The sequence below is a fragment of the Rhea americana genome, unplaced genomic scaffold (genome assembly GCF_003343005.1).
Source record: "Rhea americana isolate MKP2758 unplaced genomic scaffold, rheAme1 scaffold_24, whole genome shotgun sequence".
NCBI lineage: Eukaryota > Metazoa > Chordata > Aves > Rheiformes > Rheidae > Rhea > Rhea americana.
The window spans coordinates 5,688,723-5,715,728 of NW_028186357.1; the positions used below are offsets into that span (position 1 = coordinate 5,688,723).

At 34.9% G+C, this 27,006-nt stretch overlaps 1 protein-coding gene across 3 annotated transcripts in view; it reads right to left on the reverse strand.

Annotated features, from left to right (window-relative positions):
* Positions 1–27,006, reverse strand: part of CDH8 (cadherin 8) — a 129,685-nt gene that overhangs the window by 42,465 nt on the left and 60,214 nt on the right. For 2 of the 3 annotated variants that reach the window (XM_085306496.1, XM_085306494.1), the window contains 4 exons: positions 20,922–21,089; positions 16,598–16,785; positions 13,601–13,854; positions 7,105–7,241 (listed from right to left, as the gene is read on the reverse strand). In XM_085306496.1, coding sequence (XP_085162622.1) covers positions 7,105–7,241; positions 13,601–13,854; positions 16,598–16,785; positions 20,922–21,089 — 747 coding nt within the window. Of the gene's footprint in view, positions 1–5,342; positions 5,369–7,100; positions 7,242–13,600; positions 13,855–16,597; positions 16,786–20,921; positions 21,090–27,006 lie in introns of all 3 variants that reach the window. The other variant, XM_085306495.1, reaches the window with a different exon arrangement.

Below are 27,006 nucleotides of genomic sequence, written 5' to 3' on the forward strand. Positions count from 1 at the left end.
TTGTGATATGTCTGAACGCACTTTAACAGCTGGGAGCTGCAAAGTAGCTGTGTGTGATCCACCAGCTCTCCACGGACCAATGGCAAATGCTCTATGATCCATTAGAACCTTTGCAGTTCCTTCCGTATAACCCCATATTTATGTGAAAATGAATGAAAATTACCTTACTAAATTCTGCTAGTGCAAAAATGATGGATTATCTAGTTTAAGTTCAACTAAGCCAGTGAAAAAAGAGTCAAGCGAAAAAGTTTAATACTCCGCAGCTTCTCTTGTTTAAATCTCCATAAAGGCTTATTTCCTTCTCTTTTTAAGACTTCACTTAATTTTACTCAGTCCTAAATTAAAGGTAATTATATGATGCACCGAAGAAGCTCTAAACTATTAGAATTATTGCTAATAATGCCTATAGTCATTTTACAGTAAAAGACTAAATAAAATTAAATAAATGAATATCATTCAGCAAAGGTATTCATGGCACTAAACGGTACATCATAGCTGAATGCTTATTCTGAAGAGTAATTATGTCTCTCTTCCATTTTAATTAATGTCCTTGTATATTTTAAAATAATATACAAAATAGATAACTTCAGTAGAGCATGTGCTGGATGATGATTCAATTATTGTATTTAGATCCTTGGTAAACCATAAAGAGTCTTTCTGGCTTTATGCCCTTTCCCATTAGGTGATAAAATTGCCTCATACTTCTTCATTTCTAAGGAATGCAGTTGGTATGGGTAATTACCTTTGTCAGATATAGCCCATAGCTTTGTCCTTGAGATTCCTACACTCTATGCCTGGAAAATATTTATTGTGGTCAACTCACCATTTTCATTTCAAGATCTTGTCTATATTTTCATCTACTACTTTGACTAATGATTCACAAGAATTTCTACTAGTTGTGGCAGTTCTGGTACTTTGCCAAGCTTTTACATATTTATTTATTTTCCTTTGGCTTAACTAGACACTGGCACGCTTTTTGCTTGGCAAGTGAAGCTGAATTTCAGGAATCAATTGATGAAGTAGTCAATCAAAATCAATAGCTCCATGACTGTACTTCTCAGAGAATAAGGCAACAGAAATTCCATTAAAAACTCTGAATTCTCTTCAGAGATTTAAAACTTGGCTAAAAGCATTGCTCCAGGCTAAAAGAAATACCCTCTTCCGTGCAATCCAGTACCGGCCTAGGAATCTCTTTGCTGACTGATCTGTTGCCTAGAGGAATGGACACTCTCATGTCTGTGATGCACAGGGAGTCCAAAAAGGGACAAGAGTTCTGGAAAAGCCTCCCTGTAACCTGTTCCAACAAAGGAACAGATTCATACTTCACCTCTACATAACCCAGGAAGTCTGAAAAGGCTTGAGTCTATATTAAATTTAAAAGAACCTGTCTGTACTTAAATATGCTAATGGTAGTGTAGCTCACAAGCCCTAACTGAGATTTGACTTGAAAGCTGCTCTGTGAGGAATCCGGTGCAATACATGGTCATAAGAAGGGCAAGAGGAAAACGTAAATCTTGAGTAGCCGCTCAGTGCTATGTCAGGTAAAAGAAAGCTTGGGCACTTTAAAGGGATCATCATTTAATTGACTTCAAAGTTTATGAGTCGTGGTTTCCAGCATTGGTTTGTGGTGTTCTTCACAAATCTCACAAAGCTGCAAACTGGAATATTTTTAGAAGCTTTTCTTGTTGAAATCTATGATATCATTCAATGAATTTTTACAATGTAATACACTTTCTTGAGAAAAGGATTACCTCACTTTTGTTAAGAGAATTCCGGATAGACATTGTTAATAATGAATGGGTGCATTATAATGTACTATTTTTTTWAAAAGAATTCACTAGAATCTTATACGTCAAGTAGACCACAGCTACAGCTTATGAGAGATGAGTATGCAAATGCCAGCATATTCATATTTAAGTTAGAGGAATGATATGCAGTTAAATTATGTGACAAATATACTTCTTTCTTCCTAAGTTATAACTGTTTCTCTGACATAAGTCTTTACTTTGGTTTCAAACTACATTAATTCTGCATTTATTATTACTCTTATTATATCAATAACCAGCAATGACTGAAATATAGGGCATTTCCTTAGTATTAATGAGACACATTATGAGGATGCTGAGGAAATATCTCCAGTGTGGCTGTTATTCCATAATAGAAATAGACGATCATGGAGCTGGAGGTAGAAAGACTTAAGAGTTTAATTGTTACATGGCTTCTAGAGGTATGACCCTCCAAGAGCTTGAATAACCAGACTGAATTCCGTTCAGAATCTGTGCAATCTGCAGCAAAAATGTTCTGATAAACAAACTGTGGCTAACTGATTTTCTTTTAGAGGCTGAGTAGCATTGACAATACGACTCCTAAGTACTGCAAAACCTGTCCAGGAAACTGAGAGAATACTGAGGAGGTTAGCCCAGGCTGAACTCCGCTCTGCTTCACCGCTCAGCAAAATTGCTAACCAGTTAACACAAGCATGTCAATGTGAACAGTAGTTACAGCTGTAATTGCACATTATACAAAATAAAAAATGCGTTTGTCTGTTCAGAAGAAAAGGCTCACATATGACTATCAGGTTTTTCTGATTTACAGAACGTCAGAAAATTCCATTTTGAAAAGATAGCAAGAACCAAAGATGTGATGAGCCTTTGTGCACACACAAAAAGATGCACCAAAAGAAATGTCAGTAAGTTAATCATTCATTTTTATTACACCACAATTCAGCCTCCTGGAGAATACATATACGCCCTCAAATTCTTTTCCTTTTTAGGGCTTGGCTCCAGAGAGCCCAAACATATGAACAGCATAATCAACCCTGACTTTCACAGCAAGGCAATATCCACCCCCATTTTCTCAAGCATCTAGTTAAAATAAACCTTTTAAGCTTTGCATATAGTTTAAAGCTTTTTAGACCTCCATCATATAGGTCTTCACTATTCAAAAAAACAATGAGATATCTGATTAGTCCAGTATTTAAAGTCCAGAGCCAGAAAAAAAAAATCACCTCTTATAATCCACAGACCAAACGGCATGTTTTCAGGAAAAGGTCATTTGGCCAAAAAGCCTGTGTCCTCTTGGTTATAATCACCAGATATTCCTGCTCCTGACTCACTCATCAGAGTAAACTTGGATACATGGGAACATGGACAGAAAATTTAAGAATCGATTCACAGGGATAATAACTTTCAATATTCTTCTTGCCATGTGAGTTAATATATGAATTTCTTCTGTGCATCCTAAGCTTGTGTTTCACAGTGGTCTTTCAGAGAGATCAACAACATTCTTCGTAATATTCTCTTAAAAAATTGTAGGATATAGTTACAACATAGTAAAGGCACTACATGATCAGGCAGGAAAAAAACTGAACTACAAAGAAACAAAAATTAATTTGAATATATAACAAAAATGTCTAAGAAAACACACACTAGGAAAAAATGCCATGCAAAAGGAATGGAAGGTGATCATTTAACAGTAGGGGTTGGGAAGGTCAAAGCTCCATAAGGAACTTATAATTTTTCACTAAATTCATGGAAAACATATAGCTAAATCTAAAACACTGAAAATTTCACACAAATATCACCTATACCATGTTAATCGCTTTCAGCCCAGTCTTTTTCATCAATAGCTCTCTGCATTGTTTTATCTTCAGCAGCTTAAAAAAAGATCCAAATTGATGAAGTATTTGAGGAACCTTCCGTAGGGGGGATGAAACCAGTACACTGTGTAGTTAGTGTTATTTCAGACAAGAGGTATACAAATATATGCAACCTGTCTACATATTTTCAGAACCAGAGCGAGAAGGCAATACAACAAGCTAGGCAACTCTCTGAGGGACAGCGAGTCAAGGCCAGTCTAGCCACCCAGGAAGGTGATGAAGATCTGCGATGATTCATAAAGTGAGAAGCAACAACTGGAAACTGCTTTACAGATGCTGGCCAGAGTCTGCTGCTGATGGGAAAGTGAAAGGAGGGAAACACCAGCCTCTAAAATATCTCACTTTGCACACGTCCCAAAATATGATGGTAATACTATTTGTGACAAATAGTATGAATTTATTTTGAATTAGAACTAGATGGATGCTTGCCTATGATTAGGAAATGTTTTTCTCAAGAAAGAAAAGAAAGGTCTTTTGCCTGTTAAGGACATGCAGGAAAGAGTCGCAGTCACCACTGGCTCATGCTTTCATGTTTCTCCTAATTTTGCTGGACTTGAAAGGGTTAGCTCCACCTTTTGGGGCACTCAGAAAAAATGAAAAGTAGTAGCATGTTTAATATCATCCATGTACATTCCAAAGCAGATTGCCTTCAAAAAAAATCAGCCAGCCTGAGTCTAAATATCTGCATTCTCAAGCAAGGTGGAAATGCACAAGTTATGCTCAGTTCAGCCTGACCAATCTAGTCCTGGAAAATTACAGCCAAAGTAGTTGAGGTTAGAATAGCTTTGTCATTGTGCCAGTAGAAAACTGCCAGAAATGATTTGTGCTTAATGTATAATCTCAGGTGCAGGTAACTTACCAATATAGAGCATTTTGAAACAGTGTTGATGAGTGGCAAAACTTTATGGTTATCTGTTTACAAAAATGTTCATAAAGGAGGTTCAAGATCTACAATGCTGGGAATGAAGAACAAAAAGCTGTATCATGGCCTGTTATTAGTAAGCAAGTGTAATGGCAATGAAATGGGCTGATCATCACCCCATATGAATAGAGGGCGAGCCCTCAACAGAGCCTGGGAAGCAGATAGGCAAGAAAGAGAAAATACCCCTTTACTGTTCATCTCCGTCTCACATTCTGCTTGTATGAATGATGCTAACATGTTTATTTTATGTGAGAGATCAGCAGTCCATTAATATTATCTCAGAAAAGCATAGTGATGACAGTTTGTGTTTTCATTTGCTGCTTGCATCTGAGGTTCACTGCTTCCAACATATTTCTGTTATTTTGTAAYAGAGATCTTGCTTATTACTACGCTGAAACAAAATCTAAAAATACCCATTTTACCCTATTTGACAATTTTCTTAACACATTTTGTTTCTTCATTAGGAGTTTTAAAGATAATTTCTCTCAAATAAGCAAATATAGTACTTTATGAAATACAGTTTTCATTTTATATGTCAAATAAATTGAGAATGCTAAAAACCATTAGCAGGAACCCAAAAGCCTAGAAAAAGATTGGTGCTATTATTTTCATAGCCAGTCAATTAATAGTGATAGATGCTGAGGCTCCCATGAAGTCTAATGAGAAGGCTGCTTCTTAAAAAATTCTGACATATAATTATGTTTTTAAAATTTCAAGAAGAAACAGGCAGACTTGAATCTGATGTGGCCTATAAAAGTGTACTTCTGCTAGCTTTGCTCTGGTATGCACTCAAATAAGTGACACCAAAACAGTCAATTGGAGGAGTTTCTAGAAAAAAATCTTATTTTTGTCTTTTTAGACTTCCTGGAGGAAACAAAATATATAATTACTTCCCATTATGTCTTACTATTTTAACACCTGAAGTGCTGGATCACAAACTTAATGATATCCCTGTTCATCCTTTTCATGTTATTGGTAAAGTTCATGATATTGATGTCTTGAGGAAATTGGAAGGGAGATTTTTATACTTCCCTCCGTTAGTTTAATTATTAACTCACTTAAAACTATCCTTGGCAAAAAATGCACTATGAAACCAGAGCTTGCTTGCTCTTCTTATGTAGTTTGATTCCTTGTGTCAGGCTGGCTGTCATGCCAATAGAAAGTATTCTTGCTAATTTATCAAAAATTCCTCCTAGATTTAATAGTAAATAACAGGGCAAGCATTACTGGCAATGACATACAAAAATTATTACAGTAGGTCATAGAAATATGTTTATATATATGTATTACAGTGGCTKTAAGTAGAGGGCTTAGTTTATACTCAGTTCTATCTTCATCATTTATGCATGCATTGCAGTTACCCCTCAGAGATTCCTAACGTGTGTGTTCTTAAATCCAAGTACCAGGGAAAAATATTAAGCAACAAAAATGAGCCAAGTAAGTGTTCCTTACTCTCCCATTCATCGACATGTTCAAAACTAGTGTTACGAAACTCAGTACTAAAAGTTCTATATTGTAATACTACATATTTGAAAAGCTACTCTGCAGAAAGAGCGTTAATACACTACTTTCTGTACACAAGAATTAGCAGTACTGCTCCTCAAGCTTTGAAGACAAATATTCTTACAACTGAAGACAAATATTCTTGTAACAACAGGCAGAATGCACTTATGAAAATTATGCACATACGTTGATTGCAGAATAGATACTTTAGCAGAAGTATTTTCTTAGTTTATGTTTCAATTAAGAAAAATACAATGGAAAACCACAATTTCTTCATTAAGGGGTGAGTACTTTCTCATGCTCTTGTTTTTTTGCTGCAATATGTTTTTTGTCAAATTTTTAGTCTAAAATACAGTGCTAATATTAATAATAAATTACATTCTCTAATGAGAACCTGCCACCACCCTATTCAGCCCCAGTTCTAAATTAATTTTAGCTGGTTAAAATCTAAGATCCGTATCCGCAGACAGGGTGTCTCTCCTAGCTCCCAGTAACTTAGGTGTGCAGATCAGTCACACATCTAAATAGTTCTGTAGATCCCAATAATCCCTGTTCTTGTCTATAGCTGCATACGAGTTAATTTCTTCATGTGTATCAAATGAGACTGCCTTCATGCCATACCGCCCATGTGTTTAATCATTTATGGGACCGAAACAAAAGAACATTCAGCATTAAGAACTTCTGCACTTGGCCTACAATTTGCTTCCACAATAGCAAAGTTTTACCCCTTTCCCATTGTAACTGTTAAGCTTTTTTCCCATTTACCCTGTATTTCCTGTACAAATGTACTCTTTTATCTCTTCAAATTCTATACTACTTTATTTACTGAAAAAATGTGGTTTTCAAGAAGAAATATAGAAAGAATTTCAGCAGAAACAATACTTTTCTTTCAAAAGATTTGTCATTTAAAAATCCAGTATGTTTTACTTTCTACTGAGTCGCATACAGTTTCCACAGTGCACACTGTAAAAATTAGTTATAAAACTAACAGAACTAGCAGTAAGTATACACAAACACTTACTAGTTTCAGTAGCTACAATAGTTATGTTGTGCCATGTATTTGTTTCTCTGTCGAGTGGTGTTGCCAAAGTTATTTTCCCATCTTCTGCGTTAATGTTGAACTGTCTCTCAAGGTCAGTATGCCGATCAATGGAAAACCTACAAAACAGACATCTCTGTAATCTACCTTAAGAAGCTTGTGTGATCCACACAATCATCAGACAATTTGTGTAACCCTCTGAGAACTGCAGTTTTAAAGCCAAATGGATTGGGAAGCTCAATAGCATGATGATTTATACGAAAAAATGACAAACTGAGTCTAAAAAAGCTTAGTAATTATTGTCCAAGGAATAATTAGCTGTATAACCAGTATGAAGGTCATAAACTGCCCCCAGGTTCACTGGGTAACATCTCTGAAAAATGCTGCTGATCAAGAGTTAATTACAYAATCCATCACATTTATTAGACAGTTTATATGATATTTCACAGTAACTGCTGATAATTTCAACAGTAACATATTAAGCATACAAAAATGGTGGGCTTAATGGTTATTTTAAAAAGGACTGAATAACATTATTTTACTAATAAATTTCAGATTAATGAAGCGTAGACTAATAAACAAACACATTATTTGGTTATGTTTCAAGCACCTCCATGGGAAAAAGACAGTTAATGAATCACCACTTACCTGTAAAATACTTCAAAACACAGAAGGATTGACTATTTTATGGATTGACATCACTGATTCTGAACAAAACAACTTTCATCTGACAGGTAGTCAGAGTTTGCAAATGAGAATATCCAGGTAAATTATGCAGCCTAAACAGAGCTAGCTTGACAACACGAAAGAGTTGCACTACATTGCTTCAATGGTGCATTAAGCAGGATGAAGATTTAAAGCTCAGAACAGGATCTCCAGGAAAGCTTTTATATTTGTCCATTTTCAGAGAGTTACTTTATTAATGTAATATTTGTAAAAGAAAATAAATCGTGAATTGAGGCCTTCCAATTTTTTGACAGGAAAGGGTACAAAATAAGAGAGTTTATCACTAAACTATTGATTAGGTTCAAGAAAAATTGGCTTCAAGGAGTCTTATTGAATCCTAATTGTGGATTTATATAAGAGCCTTTTAAGGCCTTTATGTCTGGCATTACAGAACCTAACAGCAAGGACTAACAATTTTTTTCACCTGTTCTGAATTATATCTAGCCATAACAGGGAGAATAGGATACAGTGTCAGACCGGATTACGTTATATTGTGGTCAGAAAAGTGACTTAAAGTAACAGTTTCTCATGACACTTCCATATTTTGCAAATAGGCTGCTAAATTCAGTGATAAAAGAGCACAAACATATTTTGCTACAATCACAAGGACATGGTTATTTGAAAATCAGTCAGTTCATTCTGCTTCATGGTTTATCGTAAGACATTTCCAAAAAAAGTTCAGATTCTGAAGCTCCTTTTTATGTTACAATGACTCTATAAAAAGCAGAGTAAACATATGCTGATTAGCCTCAACTCACTCCAGCATAACACCATCTCAACAGATGCAGCATTGGGATCTGATTTCAAAGGTTAGTGTTATACTATTCATCTTTTTTCATTTCAGTGTCAGATATTTTGTTCATACTCTAGAATAAGAGAGAGGTTGCATTTAGATTACTTGTGCAATACCTTCAGTAAGACACAACTCACTTTCAAAAAATAGTTCAAGCAGAAGGTGTATTAGGTAAGTTATGAAAATCKTACAATTTAAATGCTTAAAGACTGTATTTATTGTTAAAGATGAAGGTTAGCATAGTCACATTGCTAAGATACTTAGCAACTAACAAATTTAAGAGTGAAAACACCTTTGATTTCCTAGATATTTAAGTTTTCTTCTTTTAAACTCTGAGTGGAGCTAGTTTTACTCAACTAAGTATCAGTAGTAGTAAAAAGAGTACCATTAAAAATCTGAAGTCAAATTTCAAATATTTATGCCTAAAGCTAGGCACATACTTCTATATTTGGACATTTAAGAAAACTGATTTTCTAGTGAGCTCAATATACTCAGTTCTCAGTGGTTTAATAGGAACTGTACTGCACTCAGCATTTCTGAAAATCAGGTCACTTGTATGGAAAAATAAAGCTGCAGGTGCCTAACTTTAGGCAATCCCATTTGAAAATGTATTTTAACCTTCTTTTACTGTCTCCTTAGTTCCCATTAAAGTTTTATAAGGTAATTACTACTAGTAAAGTTAGTGGAAAAATATCTTACCTCCTTTCATAGGTCTAAGATTTCACTCAAGAAAATAAGACAAAAAGTGATCAAAAGACCTTTTTAAAGATCCCAGTACTTAAAATTAACCTATCTTTTAATGTATTAGTTTATATCTGTTTACGTTTAAGTAAGGATACAGAAATGACTATCAAACCTCTGATATCAAACTTTCATAAAATTCTTACAGTCTACAACTAAATAAAATATGAAATGCTTATATAGTATTTAATGCTTAGTAGACCTGGGCTTGACATGAATTCCACGGAGATAAGAGAATTTTTCCCTATAGGATCAATCTCCCTACCAGCCTCCTTCCATCGATGGTGACCCTCCCCCCAGGTCTGAATGGGGGAAACCTGCCACAGTGAAGCTCACATCCCCCACTGAAGGACAGTGATTTTATTGGAGGGCAGAAACAGTATAGGAAGTTTATTACTCACACTTTTTGCTATGCATTTAGATCGAGCATTATCCAAGTTAATTTACTGCAAATAGATAGCCAGTGGTTATAAAATAACAACAGAAATATTTTAAAAGTACTACTGGAATTAATATTCTTTTACGATAATAGATAAAGATCTTACAAGCCTAATTACTGTAAGCCAGACTGCATCACTCTCACTGAACTACAGCAGAACATTTCAACTTGCTCAGCCGAATTCTCTTGGTCCCTTTCTCCAGAGAAATATATGCCATAAGAAGTGAGCTTGGAACACTGATGTACATCTCTAAAACAATCAGGATACAATTGGGTGAACTACTGAACAGGTTTAAAATTGTTAGCAAAATATGTAAATCTTTCCATCATCAGGGTTAAAAGTCAGCCAGTTCCTTAAGTAATCTGCAATGCAGAATAGCAAATAAAGAATTTTTGCTGCTTATCAAAAAAACCACTGCATTTTGAAAGACATATATCTGTACTCACTTAAGAACTGATATGAAGAGAGAGTTCACTTTCATTTTAAAAAAGGGATAACAAAGACATAATTCAGCTAGATTTCTCATTATCAGAGACACTAGTCCTTTTGTTATCCAAAATTATGGATAAACATCAGCAATAAGAAAAGCACCATTCCACATATTCCTCCTTTAGCCTCATCCATCTAAAATTGTCTACGTTTTAAAGATCATTGGCTGATAAGTAAATTTCAGAACAAAAACCAGTGCTCAAACCCTGTATTTGACATGAGCTATTGCTTAATATCCTCATTAGGGCATTTCCTTAAGATGGGAACATTCAGAACCAGACTGGTAACCCATCTATGTACCTGCTCGTACACCTCTGATTGGTTTATGCATTTTCGATGAACTGATGGAAAGGTCAGATGATGTGTTTTGTCTTTTCCAAGCAAGTGTTAAAAAGAGATTACTGCTGTATTTGGTAGAAATTAGATTTTTTTTTTTCTTTTTGTAGGAAAGATAATATAGGAGAAGAGTCTGTTCTGTCCAGGCTCTTCTCTATATTAGTTTCTCTAAACTCTTTTTTTCTTGTCCTGTGACTCAATTATCAGCATAATTCCAGGTTCAGAGGCATCCATATACTATATCTCATTTATTAGTTTACTGAGCCTGAGTGCATAAGGCTCTAACATGCAGCACATGCAGTACTGGTAGCAGGTAAAGTGATTCCTATTTTCATTTGCGTTGTTAGGATTTTTGTAACCAATGTACACAAAAGCTGTGACAATGAAAATATTTAGACTAGGTATCTATTGAAAAAATAATTTCCTTGAAATGCAATTATCTGTTCCTTCCTAAAATGTATTTTAAAGAAAAAATAAGGTAAAAAAAAAAATGACCAGGCAGGATTAACACACTCCATTATTTTTAGAACTGAATATTTTCATCTCCCTTTCAAGTTCAAAAAATTTTTTTATATATTTTTAAAAGTGCATTATAGATCATATACCCATAATTTACATTTTACATCATATATGTGACATAATGACAGAATAAACATTTGAAAAGGCACACCTGAAACATTCTAATTAAACAAAACAATGTCCAGAATTTTTTTTTTTTGTCAGAGAACCTGCCACTTTCAAATTTTTTCTGATCTGGAAAGAAAGTAACTGCGTTTCTGCTTTCTATTTATCTCTGATGAATATTCCCATTAGCGTAATGGTAGAATTGATAATTTGAAAACTCATTTTTACCTTAAAATATTTTTATGCAAAAATGCAAAAAAAAAAAAGGCATTTTGGAACTTTTCAAAGTGATCCTACATAGAGTCAAATTTATGTGTGTAAACAAGAAAATCATCTGTATTTTTCTCAATTTTCTATCAAGCCAATACCTTGAAAAAATTCAAAGATAAGCCTTATAATGTTCTGAATAATATTTTAAAGGAAATAAATTATACTATTTAGTACGACCTTTTTGTTTTAATGTAATTAGTTTTGCCCCATCTTGTTCCATGTAGATCAATCTTCCTTTTATGACTTGATAGAACACTCACATTCTACTTCAGTTTTCACAAAAAATATTTTTGCTTCTAAAAATTTGAAATTGGTAAGTACAATGACGCAAAAATGGAGAAGACGTAAAGATTTTACTCTCTCAATTTGGGAGCTTAGAATGAAGGAGCTCAATTTTAGGGCACAGATAGGATGATAGCTGGCCTAAGTTTCAGACTAGGAGTAAGGAACAAAGAGAAAGACTAGCACAAGAACCAAGGTATGACCGAAGCGGAGTTGAGGCYGGATTGAGGCAAGGAACAAAAGAGACACAGTCAAGAGGCAGGGGAAAAAGGACACACAAAGTTAGGCAAGAAGAGAMTAGAATAGGGCAGATGCAAGGAACTTCAGTGAGGTTGAAGAAAAAATGATTATTAGCTGGGGTAGATGGAAGAAAGCCATCTTGCTGTCATCAGTGCTCATCTTACCATGCCTTTTAGAAGACCCTGTCTTCGGAGTGGTTGTGCAAGACCTCTTTCACAGACTCAGTGGACATCAGTAATAAAATTAAGGGTGGAATTAGAGCTTAAATCATGATAAGTCAAACTGGGTGCATTCAGTGTCATCCTTTTTTTTTTGTTTATTTAATAATATTTTAACCTAGGGAACTATTCCATACAGAATATGCCATTAATTTGCCATTTCTCTGATCAGGACATGATCATATTTGATCTTCCTGAGAGCTTTTCTGGTAAGAAAATACAACGGGTGCCTGTTAACATTGGCTGGGCTGTGAGTAGTAGCAGTAAGTCTACACTAACCAATTACTGAAGTGATAGTTACTACTGAACTTAGCTAGATTCAAAAGAATGACTTAGAAATTATAGACTCCATGTACYCCATCTGCATATACAAGTTCTAATATTTCCAAACACTTCAGAAATTCTGAATTTCTAATTCTGAAGATCATAAAATTGACATGCAACACACAGTCCTATATAAAGGATTAAAGTCTGGCTCTGTCCTAAGATAATGTAAATAATAGTGATTAGGAAATGGGCTTAAGTGATAGATTACAAAAGCTAGTATCATCCTTACAATGCTGATGACTGCTTGAGGAGCTTAAATACTATACTAATATGACTGGTAATGTACAATGGCAATTACTGTTAAATGGATTCTCTCCAAATATACCTTTACTATAAGTTTGATTTTTTGATGTTTGTTTTCATAATGCTTTTAGCTGGCAGTACCATACACAGTAAAATATGTTGTGGGAACAGTCRTGTCATATCATATCAGCTGTTAACAAAGTGGCGGAAGATCTGTGCTCATCAAAACGAGATGGAAAACACACTGATCTGCTAAAACTCGAATAACAGATTTGGTTCAATTCAAGCTAGATCAAACGGGAAAATAGTGTAAATAGAAGATGCAAAAGCCATATGGGCATAATAATCTTTGTTTTCCTACGATAAAACCAAGGACAAGTTTAGCCAAAGGAATAAAAAATATGGTTTTACACTCTTAAAACTACATGGAACAAACTCAGGATTGTTAGTGTGGAAACTAGCAGATTATTTAAAATAAATGCAGAAATAAACATTGATGATCCAACTTTGTCAAACTTCTTATGCCCTATTTCTTATTTTTTTGCATTATTACCGTTTCATAAGATTACTGATGTGGCAAGGACTAGCTCTGTGATTATGAAAATGATCTCATAAAACAAAGAAATCCTATACAAGGATTTTTATAGAAGCAACGCAGAGTGATAATAAACTCATACATATAATGTACGGAAAATATGCCAGTAATCTGCCAGCAATTTTTTAAATGATTAACTTTAAAGCAGCACTACCTTATAGGACTGGAAGACACATCAGGGTCATGAGCAGTCACCTGACCAATCACAGAGTTAATAGCAGCATTTTCATGCACTTCCAGTAGATAAGTAGGTGATGAAAAGACTGGTGGCTCATCAGCATCCTCTACTACAATTTTTACTGTTGCTGTATCCTTGAATGGTCCTCCACTGATGAAGCGAGGATCAATATGAACGTTGGCTGCTTCTACCTTCAGAGTATAGGATTTCTTGGTCTCAAAGTCCAGTGGCTGTTAAGAATGACAAAGATAAATGTCTTTTACTAATGGCCACAGAGCAAGAACAAAGGAATATAATGCTGATGGATGAACATTATGTGCATTTAAGCACATCCAGTGAGTTTTAATGCAATCTCTTCCCACTTCCAGAAATTCAATCTGTAAATTTTGTAGGTATATATTGATATCCGTTTATTATCCAGCCTTAGAGAAACCAGAACTCTTTGCTTTATTTTCTTGCTTTTCGCAAGAAATTTATAAAAATATTTGCTCATGATTGACACCATTACAATTTCCTATCAGATAAATAGTATCAATTCATTGGTGATGACATGACCTGCATATTAATCATGCACTTAACCACTGCTCTGTTAGCTGGAGATGAGAAAAAGATACATATATACCAGCTCTATAAAGAGTAAACGTTTTATTATTTCCAGAACAGTGTGAGAAATGTAAAGAATTAGCAATTTTTATTTGTTGGACATAAGAGACATTATGTGGAAAAAATTAGAACTAATCATATAACAAAGTACTTCAATATTATTGCACTTCAGATAACTCTGCATTTTTGTTTATAGGGGTAGATGAGGTAAATATCTCTCAGGAATTTCTTACAACTGCAGCAATTCCTATTTCTGTATCTTATCTTTGCTTTCAAAAAGAAAAACACGAATGCAATTACTTTTTTCCACCAATATACATATCATGTCACCTTTGTTTTCACTACTTTACAGCTTCATATTAAAACATAAAAGATGAAAACACAGTGGATTTAAAAGAATGAACAACAGAATAAAACCCAAATCCATGACATTTTCAAATATTAGAATTTTTCATTATAGAAGACTCAAGTTTGTGACTTGAAGCACATGAGTATATTCACAATATAATTCTCTTGTGTCTCACAATGATTCACATTTCAAAGATGCAAATTGCCAAGCTTTGGAAAGATATTAAGATTTGCATTACAATGTCCCAGGGATAAAAAGAAAAGACATAGAAACTGAATCTGCAATGCAAATACCAGCTAGAACACAAATAGGAATTACAAAACTCTTTCAAGAAGTCTGTCAATGATTTCAATATGTATACTTCCAAATTTTGTTGATTTTTTCAGGTATAAATCAAGATCTAATGGGACTTGCTCTTTCTCACAAATTCTAGTAAACATGAGAAAACCTTGCTTCTTTAGCAGCTCTTAAATTAGCAAAGCTTTTGTAATTATGAATGGTGATTTATAAATCAGCATATTCACAATTTGCTAATCAYACCTCCTATATCATTTTTACAAGTGCTTTTCATATGCCTCACAAAAATGGCAGCACCCCAATAGAACTAGTCATGCTTAATCAGAGTATCATATTGAAAATTTACTCTACATTGTCTAAAACCCAGGAATTTATGCTGGAGAAAATATACTGGTGAACTGTGCCCTACAAACATCATTTATTGCAGGAGAACAAAAATGATTATTGCTGTCAAAATGAATATATGAAACAACATTATACTGGAGACTGAGTTATAAAATATGGGCAAGGGAACAGGGGCGAAAGGCTAATTGCTTTAGTTTACAGAGGAGGTCACAGCATGCAATGAATAAAACTAAAGAACATCAGGGGCTTATATCGTATTTTCCTCTTTAGGAAAAACAAATCTATACACTGATAAATACATCATTTTATTTTACTTCTACAGTGCTGACCTACTCACTGAGAAACAGAAAATACAAACTTTTGACAGGTATTCTTGTCCAACCTCTTTAATCACAGGTATAAGTTGAATAGGAACAACCTGTGCTCACTGGGTTCTTTTTTCACTAGAATATCATGTTACCATATTTATAGCTGTGTATTCCTAAAGAATCTTTCAGAGTGCACTATACTACATCTTTAAAACTCTCTATAACATACTGTTGTAACTCGCATTCATGCTCCTTTTTGGTCCCCACAAAATAATGCAAATTAAGTTTGTAATTAATGTTTCATTGACTTCACCATCCAAATCTTGTTCTAGAAGCTCTGTCTGCCCCCCACTTTTCTATACCCAGGTGACCCTTCTGTTGCATACGTGCAAATAACTAACCTTGCATACATCAAGACTGTACAAACACCGAAAAGGCAACCAAGTTGTAAGYTCCCTGAAGGCCTGAATTTGCCACTTCTACTCATTTGAAATGGTATGGATGTTCCTGGTAAGGGTGATGGAAATCACTATTCATCAAGCAAGGAGCGTTCAACATGCAAAAAGGAGGAAAATTTAGTCTCTCACACATCAGGTAATTTAAATAATAAGCTATGAAAATGCTCCCCCCACCCCCGCTTTCTCACTCTGAACAATATTTGACCACCTATACAGCAAGCCAATTAATAGAGAAAACGCATTTGATGAATAGTCAGCCAAGGTTTTACGGAAGTTTATACCACCAACAGAGCAAAATCCAATCCACTCTTTCCCCTTCTGACTCAAGGGGGCAAGAACTGTATGATTTGAGCATGTGAAGCAGTGGCTGGGCTCAGGAAGCGCAGACAAGATGACTAATGCATTCCCTGGACAGAAAATACTTAGGGAGTCTCCTAAATGGCAATTTTGAGAGGCATGGCTAATACACCTCCAGTGCTATAAATTCACTTACTTGGCACCACACTCATAGATAAAAGAATCTTTTGAAATCCAGCATGTTCTCACAGCATACAGTCTGCTTGGGCAGTTCTATGAACAGTAAACAAACATTTTTTACACAGATAGCATTTACCTTTCTCACTCTAATAATGCCGTCCTGAGTTTGGGTATCTGTAGTAATTTCAAATATATCCATTCCATCTCCTTCAATAATATCATAGGATGACTTAGCATTTTCTCCAATATCCAGGTCATTTGCTTTCACCCTTCCTATCGGTTCACCAAGAGCAACATCTTCCATTACTGAGAAGTGATACAGACCTTACAAATAAGAGGAAAAGACTAAACATTACATTCGACTCCAGTTTCTCCTGTGTTTTCTCCATTTGTTTGTACTTCCCTAAAGCAAACTCTTCAAATGTGCAACTGATACAAACCACGTTTACACAAGCTATCCACTGAAAACAGCAAAATGTGGTACATGGGAATACTCAGCAGACTATGTGAATGTTCTTTTCTGTTACACTGTTAAGCTGTCTCCTACTTGCAGGGATGGTCACTGCTGCCAAACATAAAATACTAAGCTACTTTCAACAAAGAAAATATGCAATGTGTAATTCACTGCAAGACACTGTGAACTTACCTTTTTATTTACAGATTTGCAGTCTATTTTTGATAAAATCCAGTTATGAAACTTTGGCTTTTACCTGCAGCGAATCATCAGGTATTTAAAACATGCCTTTTATAACTTCAGATCTTTACTGCTCTTTTAACTGTAATCCTTGCCTGGACAGAATCTAACTGGTTTGGGGTTTAGTTTTGTCTTTTAGCCCCTCTCATTCCCCTTCTGTGGTAAGAAACTAGTTAAGAAAAATTTGAGAAAACTCCCACAATTTATATCTTAAAGGAAGCAATAATTTTTCATAGTAATCATTACTGTATTTACTGTTTTGTTGTCTAACCATACAACAAACCATCCACTTGGAAGTACTATTCAAATCCTCAGCATTTTTATTTTTTGTAATACTTGCTTCATAACTTAAAACCTAAGATGTGTCAAAAATCTATTTAGAAATTTCAATATCTTATATTAAGTAAGCAGTTTATTAAGAAAAAAAAATGTTATTCTACCTCTCAGTCCTTAGGAATATCTGAAAAACAGAAGATGTATATGCTTTACATCAATAATCCTTTATAGTGTGCCTATGTTTATTACCTCTTGCTAATTTGTGCATATTGAAGCTACAGATAATAGTTGAGCTAAGCAACTGCAGTAGTATTTAGTAGTTAAAGGAGTCAAAAAAGAATTAAAGCTTAGCAGATGAGACTGTTATAAAATGATATAAATATTCTTTGATAAAGGTTCTGGGCTTGTTGCTTTTCTTCATGGTTCTTCTAAGACAATATGTGATTTTCACTGTAATATATAGCCAGTATTTTTCTAAAACCAAAATGTTCTGAAGCTGCTGCTGTAACTATTTGCAGGCTGATTCACTGGCCATTCACTAGTTGAAAGTATGAAGTAAGGAAAGTATGAGAAATTTCTAAATACATACATTAGACATATAGATAGTCTGCCCCAAAATGAAGTACGTTCTTTGAAAGATGTTTTTCCTCTTCATTATACAGCCAAGATTCTGTACAGAAGTTACTCTTTTTTGATTGTATTAACTTCTGTGTTTCCAGTTTTATTTCATAAAGTGATATTTCCATGGAACACAAAATGTAACAGCAGTTTTACTTATAATTTACATTTTTTTTCTCTTTAATGTATCCAGGCTAAATTATTAGAGATAATTTGGAGATCATCAAGATTCCTCAAGGATACGCATAATGGCTCACAAACAATGAGCAGCCAAAGCAATCAAATGTCTCAGGAGACTAAATTATGGGTTCATAATTTATACTGCTGTCCACACTTTGTGGTTTGTCTCTCCAGACACACTTGATTGCATTTTTAGATTGGTATTTTTCCCTCAGATTTATTAAGATAGTTTACAAAATACTGTAATGATGCAGCTGACTCTCCTAAAAATTGCTCTTGAGAATTATGAATTGGCTTGTCAAGATGTCATAGTTCAGAGCTGACCAAAAATCTGAATCAAGCTTCTTTAAAAAAACTCAGTTTTCACAGTCATGCACAGTTCTTTTCAATATAATCCTATTGTAAACTGTTGGGTTAAAAACTTCAATGACTTATAAAATACCTCTAAAATGATTTCAGAGAGATCACAGAAGTAGTGAAAGTTCATCTCTTTCATTTATAAAACCCAGGAGGCTAACTCTCTTTGAAATCTAACCATAAATATACATTTCTGTCCTGCCTGGAAACAATAAACTGATAAAATACACTGCTTTCTGATTTCATTACAATTTATTGTGAAAGTAGCATGTATTACATCTTATGAATTTCTATTTCTTCTGGTTAGGCTCTATTGTAACTTTGCTCCTTTCTTATTTTCCTTTCTAAGTAAGTGCAAACTGTGCTTTAAAAAATGTGTAAAAATGCTAAAGACTAGCGCAACTATTGTTTAAAATCATGATTAACGCGTTATGTAAAGCAGCGTGCTATGAACACTTGTTTCTGAAATGCAGAATTTGTAACAGTATCCAGTTACAATATTTACTATGGCACAGTCTCATGAAACGCAGTATAGAGATAGTGGATATTTATATTACATGCATTTTTTTCCTAATGAAGTTGCATAATAGTGTTACAGCAGGATGGCTGTGACAAGATGCTAACTTGAATGCTGTGCTGGTGTGCACTAGATATAACAAGGTTATATACAAAGTTGCCTCAAAGAAAGCAACTCACTCTTTGTTGAAGAAATATAAGTCTAATTAGTCTAATTAATTTTCCATATAGCAAATATATTTCAGGGATCATTTCAGTCTTTGTCATGCTATCCAGTCAACATGCCACTGTATCTCATCTGGAGAAGAGATACGAGTGATCTGCACAATGAAAATAACGGTTTCACCTTCATACGTATTCACTCCTTGGGCTTCCTGTTGAGACCTCCAGCAAATGTACCAATTAGTGTCAGCTGCGTTGCTGATTTTCTGATCTGTTTACCTCTCTCCCAGGGCCGGGACAGACACCATCAGCTTGTTTCCTACTGGTAGGCAAAGGCTTTTGACAAAGGAAGTGCTGATACAAGTACAAAAGCCAGGTAAGCTGGCAGAAGTAGATCTGTAGTTGGAGATCTAGAGCTACTGTACACTGCATGTTAAAAGAAATGTCTCTCTGCATTATAGTGATATGGTTCAGCCAGGAGTCTCATCTACAGATGTTCCCATTGTTAAGGGAATTGTCATCATACATTCAGAAACATTACTACACAAGAGCAAGTAATGCAGTGTGATATGAAGTCAAGAAATTATGCATTTCATCGTATTTTATAATAAAATAAAATATTTTATTGTGCATTCAGTGCTTATCTGTTAAAAACTACTAAGATGAGCTAGTAAGATGCATTTTTTGCAATTTACTTTATAATTTTTCTCTATATGTACTTATATATGCTTTTTTGAGATTTTTGGGGAATAGTTACCACAGGCTAGGTAGTAATACAAAACCACTTCATTCTTTCTCTCTTCAAAATAAGGCAAAAGTACACCTTAAGTGAAGCATATGTGAAAAAGAATTAATTTTACTCTAGCTGCATAAGTAAAACTTGCTAAAAACCACGCTTATCAAAGAGTAAAGATACAAAGTCTAGATGTGAACATCTCCAACCCCAAAACAGACTCTTACTATTTTACAATTTCAGTTTTTCAGAACAAGCTGGATAAAAAGATAAGTTTCTAATACTGCATTAGAATGCACCTGTTCCAAATAAAACTGATCCAGTCATTATGTTCTTCCTTCATCCCTCTCCTTTTTGTCTTCATCTTTGAAACAGACTACAAAGCTTGCAGAGAAGCTCAGCAGGATACCAAATCATCTTAACCTAGCCCAGCAAGATATCAATTGAAACCACTGTAGTAAATATGGATTTTGAATTAGAGATCAACAATTAACTAGACTCAGACTTACTTACTTTATTTTCTTCACTCATACCTAATTATTCAAACCCTTATTTCTTTTATCAATTACATATGTCTTTGAGTGGTGGTGTTGCTTATCTGCATCTGAGAAGATGCATAAAAAAGCAACTAAAACTAACACTTACAAACAATGAAAGTAAAAGCAAAACCACCCAAACAAATGAAAAAATCCTCAAGCACTTTCTTGTGGATGCAAGAGAGTTCACAGGGAAGACAGACCTGCATACACTGTATGTGGACATAACTGCCTCTTTCCCAAAGCTCTTAATCAGGCAGAGGACTATTTATCTTTCTCTAGCAGCAGCTTTGTATTTTTAAATTACGTCACAAACCCAGGCAGTAGGATTATAAAAAAATAGCTATATTACTTTCTTAGATAGGAGAATACACGTAATGCCACTTACTCTGTGCAAACTTAGGAGGATTGTCATTAACATCAGTGAGTGTAATCGTCACTGTCGTAGTTCCAGAGAGTCCACCCATATGTCCTCCCATGTCCTTTGCTTGGATGACCACAAAGTATTCTTCTTTGGCTTCTCTGTCCATGTTGGGAAGAGCTGTCTTAATTATAGCTACAATCATGGATGGGAGTGGGAGAGGAGGAGAGAGAGGGGTGGTCAGGTAGAAATCCAAATTCAGTTTTGTAGATATTTTTATTTTTATGGATACAGGTAAGTACTGGTATATAAACTGAACTGCTAAGTATCCGGTTGAGTTGCCTCTTAGAACCAAAGATAAAGAAGAATTCTTCTTTATATACTTTTTTCAGAAAAGTATATTAGAGGTCTCAGAGACCTACCTTGATTTAATTAAAAGTGCAATGACATTGCAGTCAAAAATGAGAATTAATCATACCTATGATACATTTTTACAGTTTTTTTTCTTGATAAACACTGGTTTCTGTCCTATCCCTCACACAAATCAATTGTTTTCCCACAGAATTAAAAACGGAACATGGTCTCATGGTAGATGCAATCTGCAAACACTATTAGTATGACAGATATAGTTAATAGTGTTTATGACTATTAGAGTTTTATGACTATATCTGTCATACTATTTTTTCAAATATTTTAAAACCAAAATGATTATTTAATCTAATCTTGTGTATAATGTAGCCTACAGATGTTTCCAGAAGTCCTAAATCAAGTGCCTAAACCTCTTCTTGAGAATGACAGCTCGTGTTTCAGAATCTAGTCATCAGTAATGCAAACAACTTCTAAAGTCACTTCGTTGCTCCTACTCCAGTACGGCACCTTGTGGGACAACAGTCTCAGTAGGTTGCTATCACATACTTCATTAGGTTAGAAGTGTTTTTTTAATGGAAAATTATCAGTAAAATGATCTGTAGTGATCAAAATAAAAATGTCGGTGGGCTAGCAGGAAGTTCTCTGCAGTGGACAGTCCAGATGCTGCAAGCTCCTATAAATTTCATGGGCACCTAACAGAAGAAATAATAAAATTTCTTTCTTTCCAATACTTGTCTATTATGCTGTTATATTCACAGCATTCAGTACGGAAAGTGCACTACTGAACGTTTCATGGTAAATTTAGCTCATCTTTCATTACAGTCTAGTAATGCCCACCATAATAACAATAACAATAAAAACCCTAAACAAGTCTGACAAAACCTTTTACAGCTGGAAAACATCCCTACATGCTAAACTGAAATACAGCCTTTTTAAAAAAATCCTGTTTTTGAATCATATTTTTAACAAAATCATCTGTCCGTAAAAAGAGAGAACAAAGTTCAAGTTACTGAATTATCTTAGTGGTAAGTGAAGTGTAAGAGTGCCAAGGGAAATCAAATCCACCATTGCACTGTTTTTTTTTTAAACCAAGGTGCTTGAGGGTTTTTATGAGGCATAAAGAAGAGTGTCTCTTTGCAGGGGTCTGTACTTACGGAGCTGAAGGACACTGTTTATGTGCAGACATTGACAGCAACTACCAAGTCTTGTATATATATATTTGTATGTTTTCTGTTAAAAATTGCCAGAATTTTGTTAGAGTCAATCAATATTCATTTCAAGTAAAATCTACGAATTCTGATTACTCCATTTGAACTAGTGCAGCCATGGAGACCTCAAATAGCTTTTTTTCTTGCACACAGTTTGATTCCTATTAAATAATAGTGAGCTCCTTCAAAAATATGCTCTTTGGTCTAATTGCCAAGATTATGTAATTCATGTATTTATGGCAAATACAGAAATGTTCCTAGTCCCTTTCTTTATTACAGATAAATTTAAATAGAATTTAGAATCTGTTTTCTTCAAGATCATAATATCGAAACCCTGACCAGACCTCCTCCTCTTATCTGAGTACAGAACAAAGCTAAGAATAAGGCAGCATAAGACACCTTTCAAAGTCATACACTTGCTACATAAACTACCAAAGTAACGTCAGTCTTGTAACCTATATTTTTGCAAGTAATTTCCCTAAAATACTATGGGTTTTTGTCTTTCATACTTAAAAAATTTACAGAATATGTCTGGATGAAAAAGGAAGCTCTATCTTATATATGTTACCACCAAGCCAAAATAATCTCTCGTTCCCGAGGAACTTAATAGACATCAGTGATTTTTCATCCCAGCATGCTCTAAGTGGGATTAGGAAATGATTAATAGTGTCAGGGAGCAGCAAGGGTCGGCTGCTCTGCAAGGAAAGGTGAGTCGAGAGTGGAGCACAGTAATAAGGCAGGCGGAAGCAGCAACTTCACCAACAAGGAGCTGGGATGAAGGGAGACAAGTCAGGACCAGGATCAGGTCTATGGAAGTGGTCAGGGTCAGCCACAGCTCAATGACCACCTGGCAAGTCCGCAGGAACGAGGCAGTTCCAAAGGCAAGCCAGGTGGCCAGGCTGGCAGGTCTGGGTCCAGGTCCAAATTGAGGAAGGACAAGACCAGACCAGATGAAGCTACTGCCATGCAGCACAGGCAGCAGCCAGCAACGCAGCTACAAGCAGCTCCCAAGGGACGGCTCTCATGTCCAACTTCTTCACAACAGCTCTTACCACTGAAGGAGCTCTTGGACTCAGTTAGCTAAACCCTTCAATTTAGCCAATTAAACCTGTAGAAGGGATTGTGCCTCAGGGCGCTGACAAATGCAATATAACCTGGTACTTGTAAAACCAATGAAGCATACTTGAAGTAACTTTCATATAATTTCACTATTCTTCTGTATCATCTAACATAAGGGACATAAATTATTTTTTAGAATATTGAAGAGCATACTTCTTTTGGAGTTCATATTTTGAATAAACAAAATTCAGAAGATAAACATTTATCAGAGGTAATATATATAAATAAATAAATATATATATATATATAAAATTTTTTTTTGAAAGAATGGGGCCATTTTCTTTCATATCAGCCTGGATATGGAGAGTAAATGATATTTTTTTCTGAAAGCTGTTTAAAGTTGTGACTGACTGGTCTGGACTGGTACTATTAATGATTAATAATGATGTATTCTGCAAATGACTTTACTGCTATAGATAAGATGACTCATAAAAGCAGTGCTAATACAGACAAATAACAGAGTTTGGTTCACATTAAATTTTTTCAGTAGTAGAACTGATCCACAGATCATTAAAAACTATTTTTTTCATTTACTTTCAGGTATTTTGAATTAAGCCTGTTATAACTTTATTTTGACTATTACTTTTGGCAGATAGTTCTTTCCCCTGTTGTTTTTTTTCTAATCTTAGTTCACACAGTCATGCTGGATCTACAGATGCTTTGTGTAAGATAACATTTTCATGCCACTGTCTGAGATTAGTTAATTGTGTCAATAAAGTGACGATTTTTCCCGGACATTTCCTCATGTATTTTAATTTGTCTCTTAATGTATGAAACACTCCACCTCTTTTCTCTAGTTTGAAAGAGGTGAGGAAGATTACAAAAAAAATCTTAATCAGAACTACAGCTTCCAATTTTAAGGCATAAAATTCTGGATTTTTTCCACATAAAGATACTAACACAACTTGTTACTTCAACAGTTTTGCACATATTCCTGCCTGCTGTCTCAGCCCATAAACTATTTGCTGGGGGATAAAAGTCAAAGACAAGGTTAAGTTTCAATTTAGAACAAAATAAAAAGATAGAAAGTTTACTATTTTAATTACTATTATCGAATTTGAAGATATTTAAACATCAAATACAACTGAATTGCAAGTTTATTGTTACCACTAATACTTCTATGTTCAGTATCTTTAGAAAAGAGGACAGTAAGAGAACAGAAGCAACAATATCTCATTGAGCATTCAACCTACTCTACTTCAGCTCAACCTAGAAACAAAATTGAGAATAAAAATATAATCACTTTCAGCTATGACCTATGAAAATTATATGTGCCAAATAGGAGAGCAGTTTAAAAGCTAGAGACAGGAATTATGTAAACTAATGCAGGGCAGGAAGATGCTTGTTGGAAAATTGTATTCAGAACACTTATCAATGGCTTACTGTCAAAGTGGACAGATGGATGAAGTGGTTCATAGGGTTTGTTATGCTTCTAGCATCATCCAATATTTTCTGAATGATGGAGGCCAGGAAGAACTTATCAAGCCTTTCAGATGACACAAAGCAGGAAACAACTGCAAGTAGTGGAAGAACAGGACTAGAGTTCAAAATAATCTTGACAAATTGGACAATCTAAAATAGGAAGGTGCAACTCAGCTGGTAAGTAGAAAAGTGTTTTGTGTGGGTGAAACAATTAACTTCACAATTACAAGAGAAGAGATGACTCACAAGACAGAAAAGTATGTGGAATCAAAACGAGCTGTTAAAAATGCTCAAATATTTTCTGGGGATGTATTACTAGTATGTAATATGTAAGAACCATAAACTAATCCCTTCACTCCACTCATACAGGTAAGGCTGTAGCTGGAATTGTGTATCCAGTTTTCCATGTTGGAACTGATCAGGACTGTCCAAAGCAGCAAGCATAACAGCAGAAAATCTATGATGAAATATTTGGCTTACATRATTTGGGGAAATTTGAGAGAAGACTTTACAGCTAAATACGTAAAAATTACTGGAGGTTAATCTCCATTTTGACAGGGGATAAGAGAAAAAACAACAGGCCTCAAATGAAAACCACAAAGTAGGTTTAAATTGCAACAAGAAAGATTCAGGTTAAACATTAGAGGAATACCTTTTAGCAGAAAAGATAAGTAAGTGCAGAAAGAGAAGGCTGCCTGTAGAATTTATAGTATTTCCATTATCAGAAATTTTTAAGAACAAGTCAGACAAACACTTGTCAAGAATGAGGTGAAGTAGAGGTGACCTTCTTTTGGGGCAAGGGTACTCACTACATACTCGCTTCACATCCCTTTTGTCCATACCATCTAACACAAGGCTTCATCTCTATGTGTTCTAACTCTGGATAAAATGTTTCAGCAAACCTGTGAAAACCCTCAGTGGACTTGTAGTACAACCAGTGAACAGATACCTGCATCATAATTTGGCTAATAAGCTCTGACTGAAGCTGGAAACTTGAGGAAATGAGTTGGAAATGAAGAAATCAAGGAGTAACATCTCTCTTCAAAGAATGAAACTATTTCCTATATTCCCTTTCTTCTTTTTTTAAAGCTGAGTTGCTTTTCCTAAACAGCTATTGGTGTCACACAGCTCAATAGCAAATAAAACAGCTGCAGAATGGGATTTACTTTTACAGTGGCCCTAAATGCACACACCGGGCAATTTGCACAATCTGCCTCACAACTTGAATCGGTTAAAATGCACCCCTGTGGACTACTTTCAAAAACCTATTTGGAAGAATATACACCATCTCATGCTGAAAACGATCAGTGGAAAAGGAACAATGTGTCATAGGCTGTAGCCAACACAGAGGAAGAGGAGAAGCAAGCAGGAAAACAGGAATGAAGATTTGTTTTTCACTTTTCATTTTCTCCCCCCCCCCCCTTTTTTTAAGGATCTCTTTAGGGTAACACTGTAAAACTACACACTGAGAACATAGAACAAAACCAAGCAAGCACTATGCAAAACTGGAATTTGACCCTGAAGAATTTTTCTTAAGTATCTTATTCATTTCGCATGTTTTGATGAAGACTTCCTGCTATTTCAGCTTGCTTGCTTTGGAATTTCCCCTTCTTCATTCTGGAAGAGCTAAGCAATTGCTTTGATCTACCTTCAGTGCTAAAATCTTGGTGGAGATTATTACTAAATATAATAGTCATTTAGGGTCCACTCTCCTGTAAAGTCAATCTTGTAATTTCCTTAGAGAGCCACAAGATGCATTCTTTGTATCCCCATAAAGTGCACTGATTTCCGCGATGCTTTAGGAGCACATTACAACAAACGTTCACTTGGAGACCTCTGGAAAACCTGTACCATAATTCCTAAAAAAAGGAATAGATTGCTACAAACTTTCTTGAAAATTAAAGAAAGTCTAATCCTCTGAAGAGGTGGTACCGACATATTAATTCACTATTTCTTAATTCAATTTACCCTTCATAAAAATCATAATCATTTTA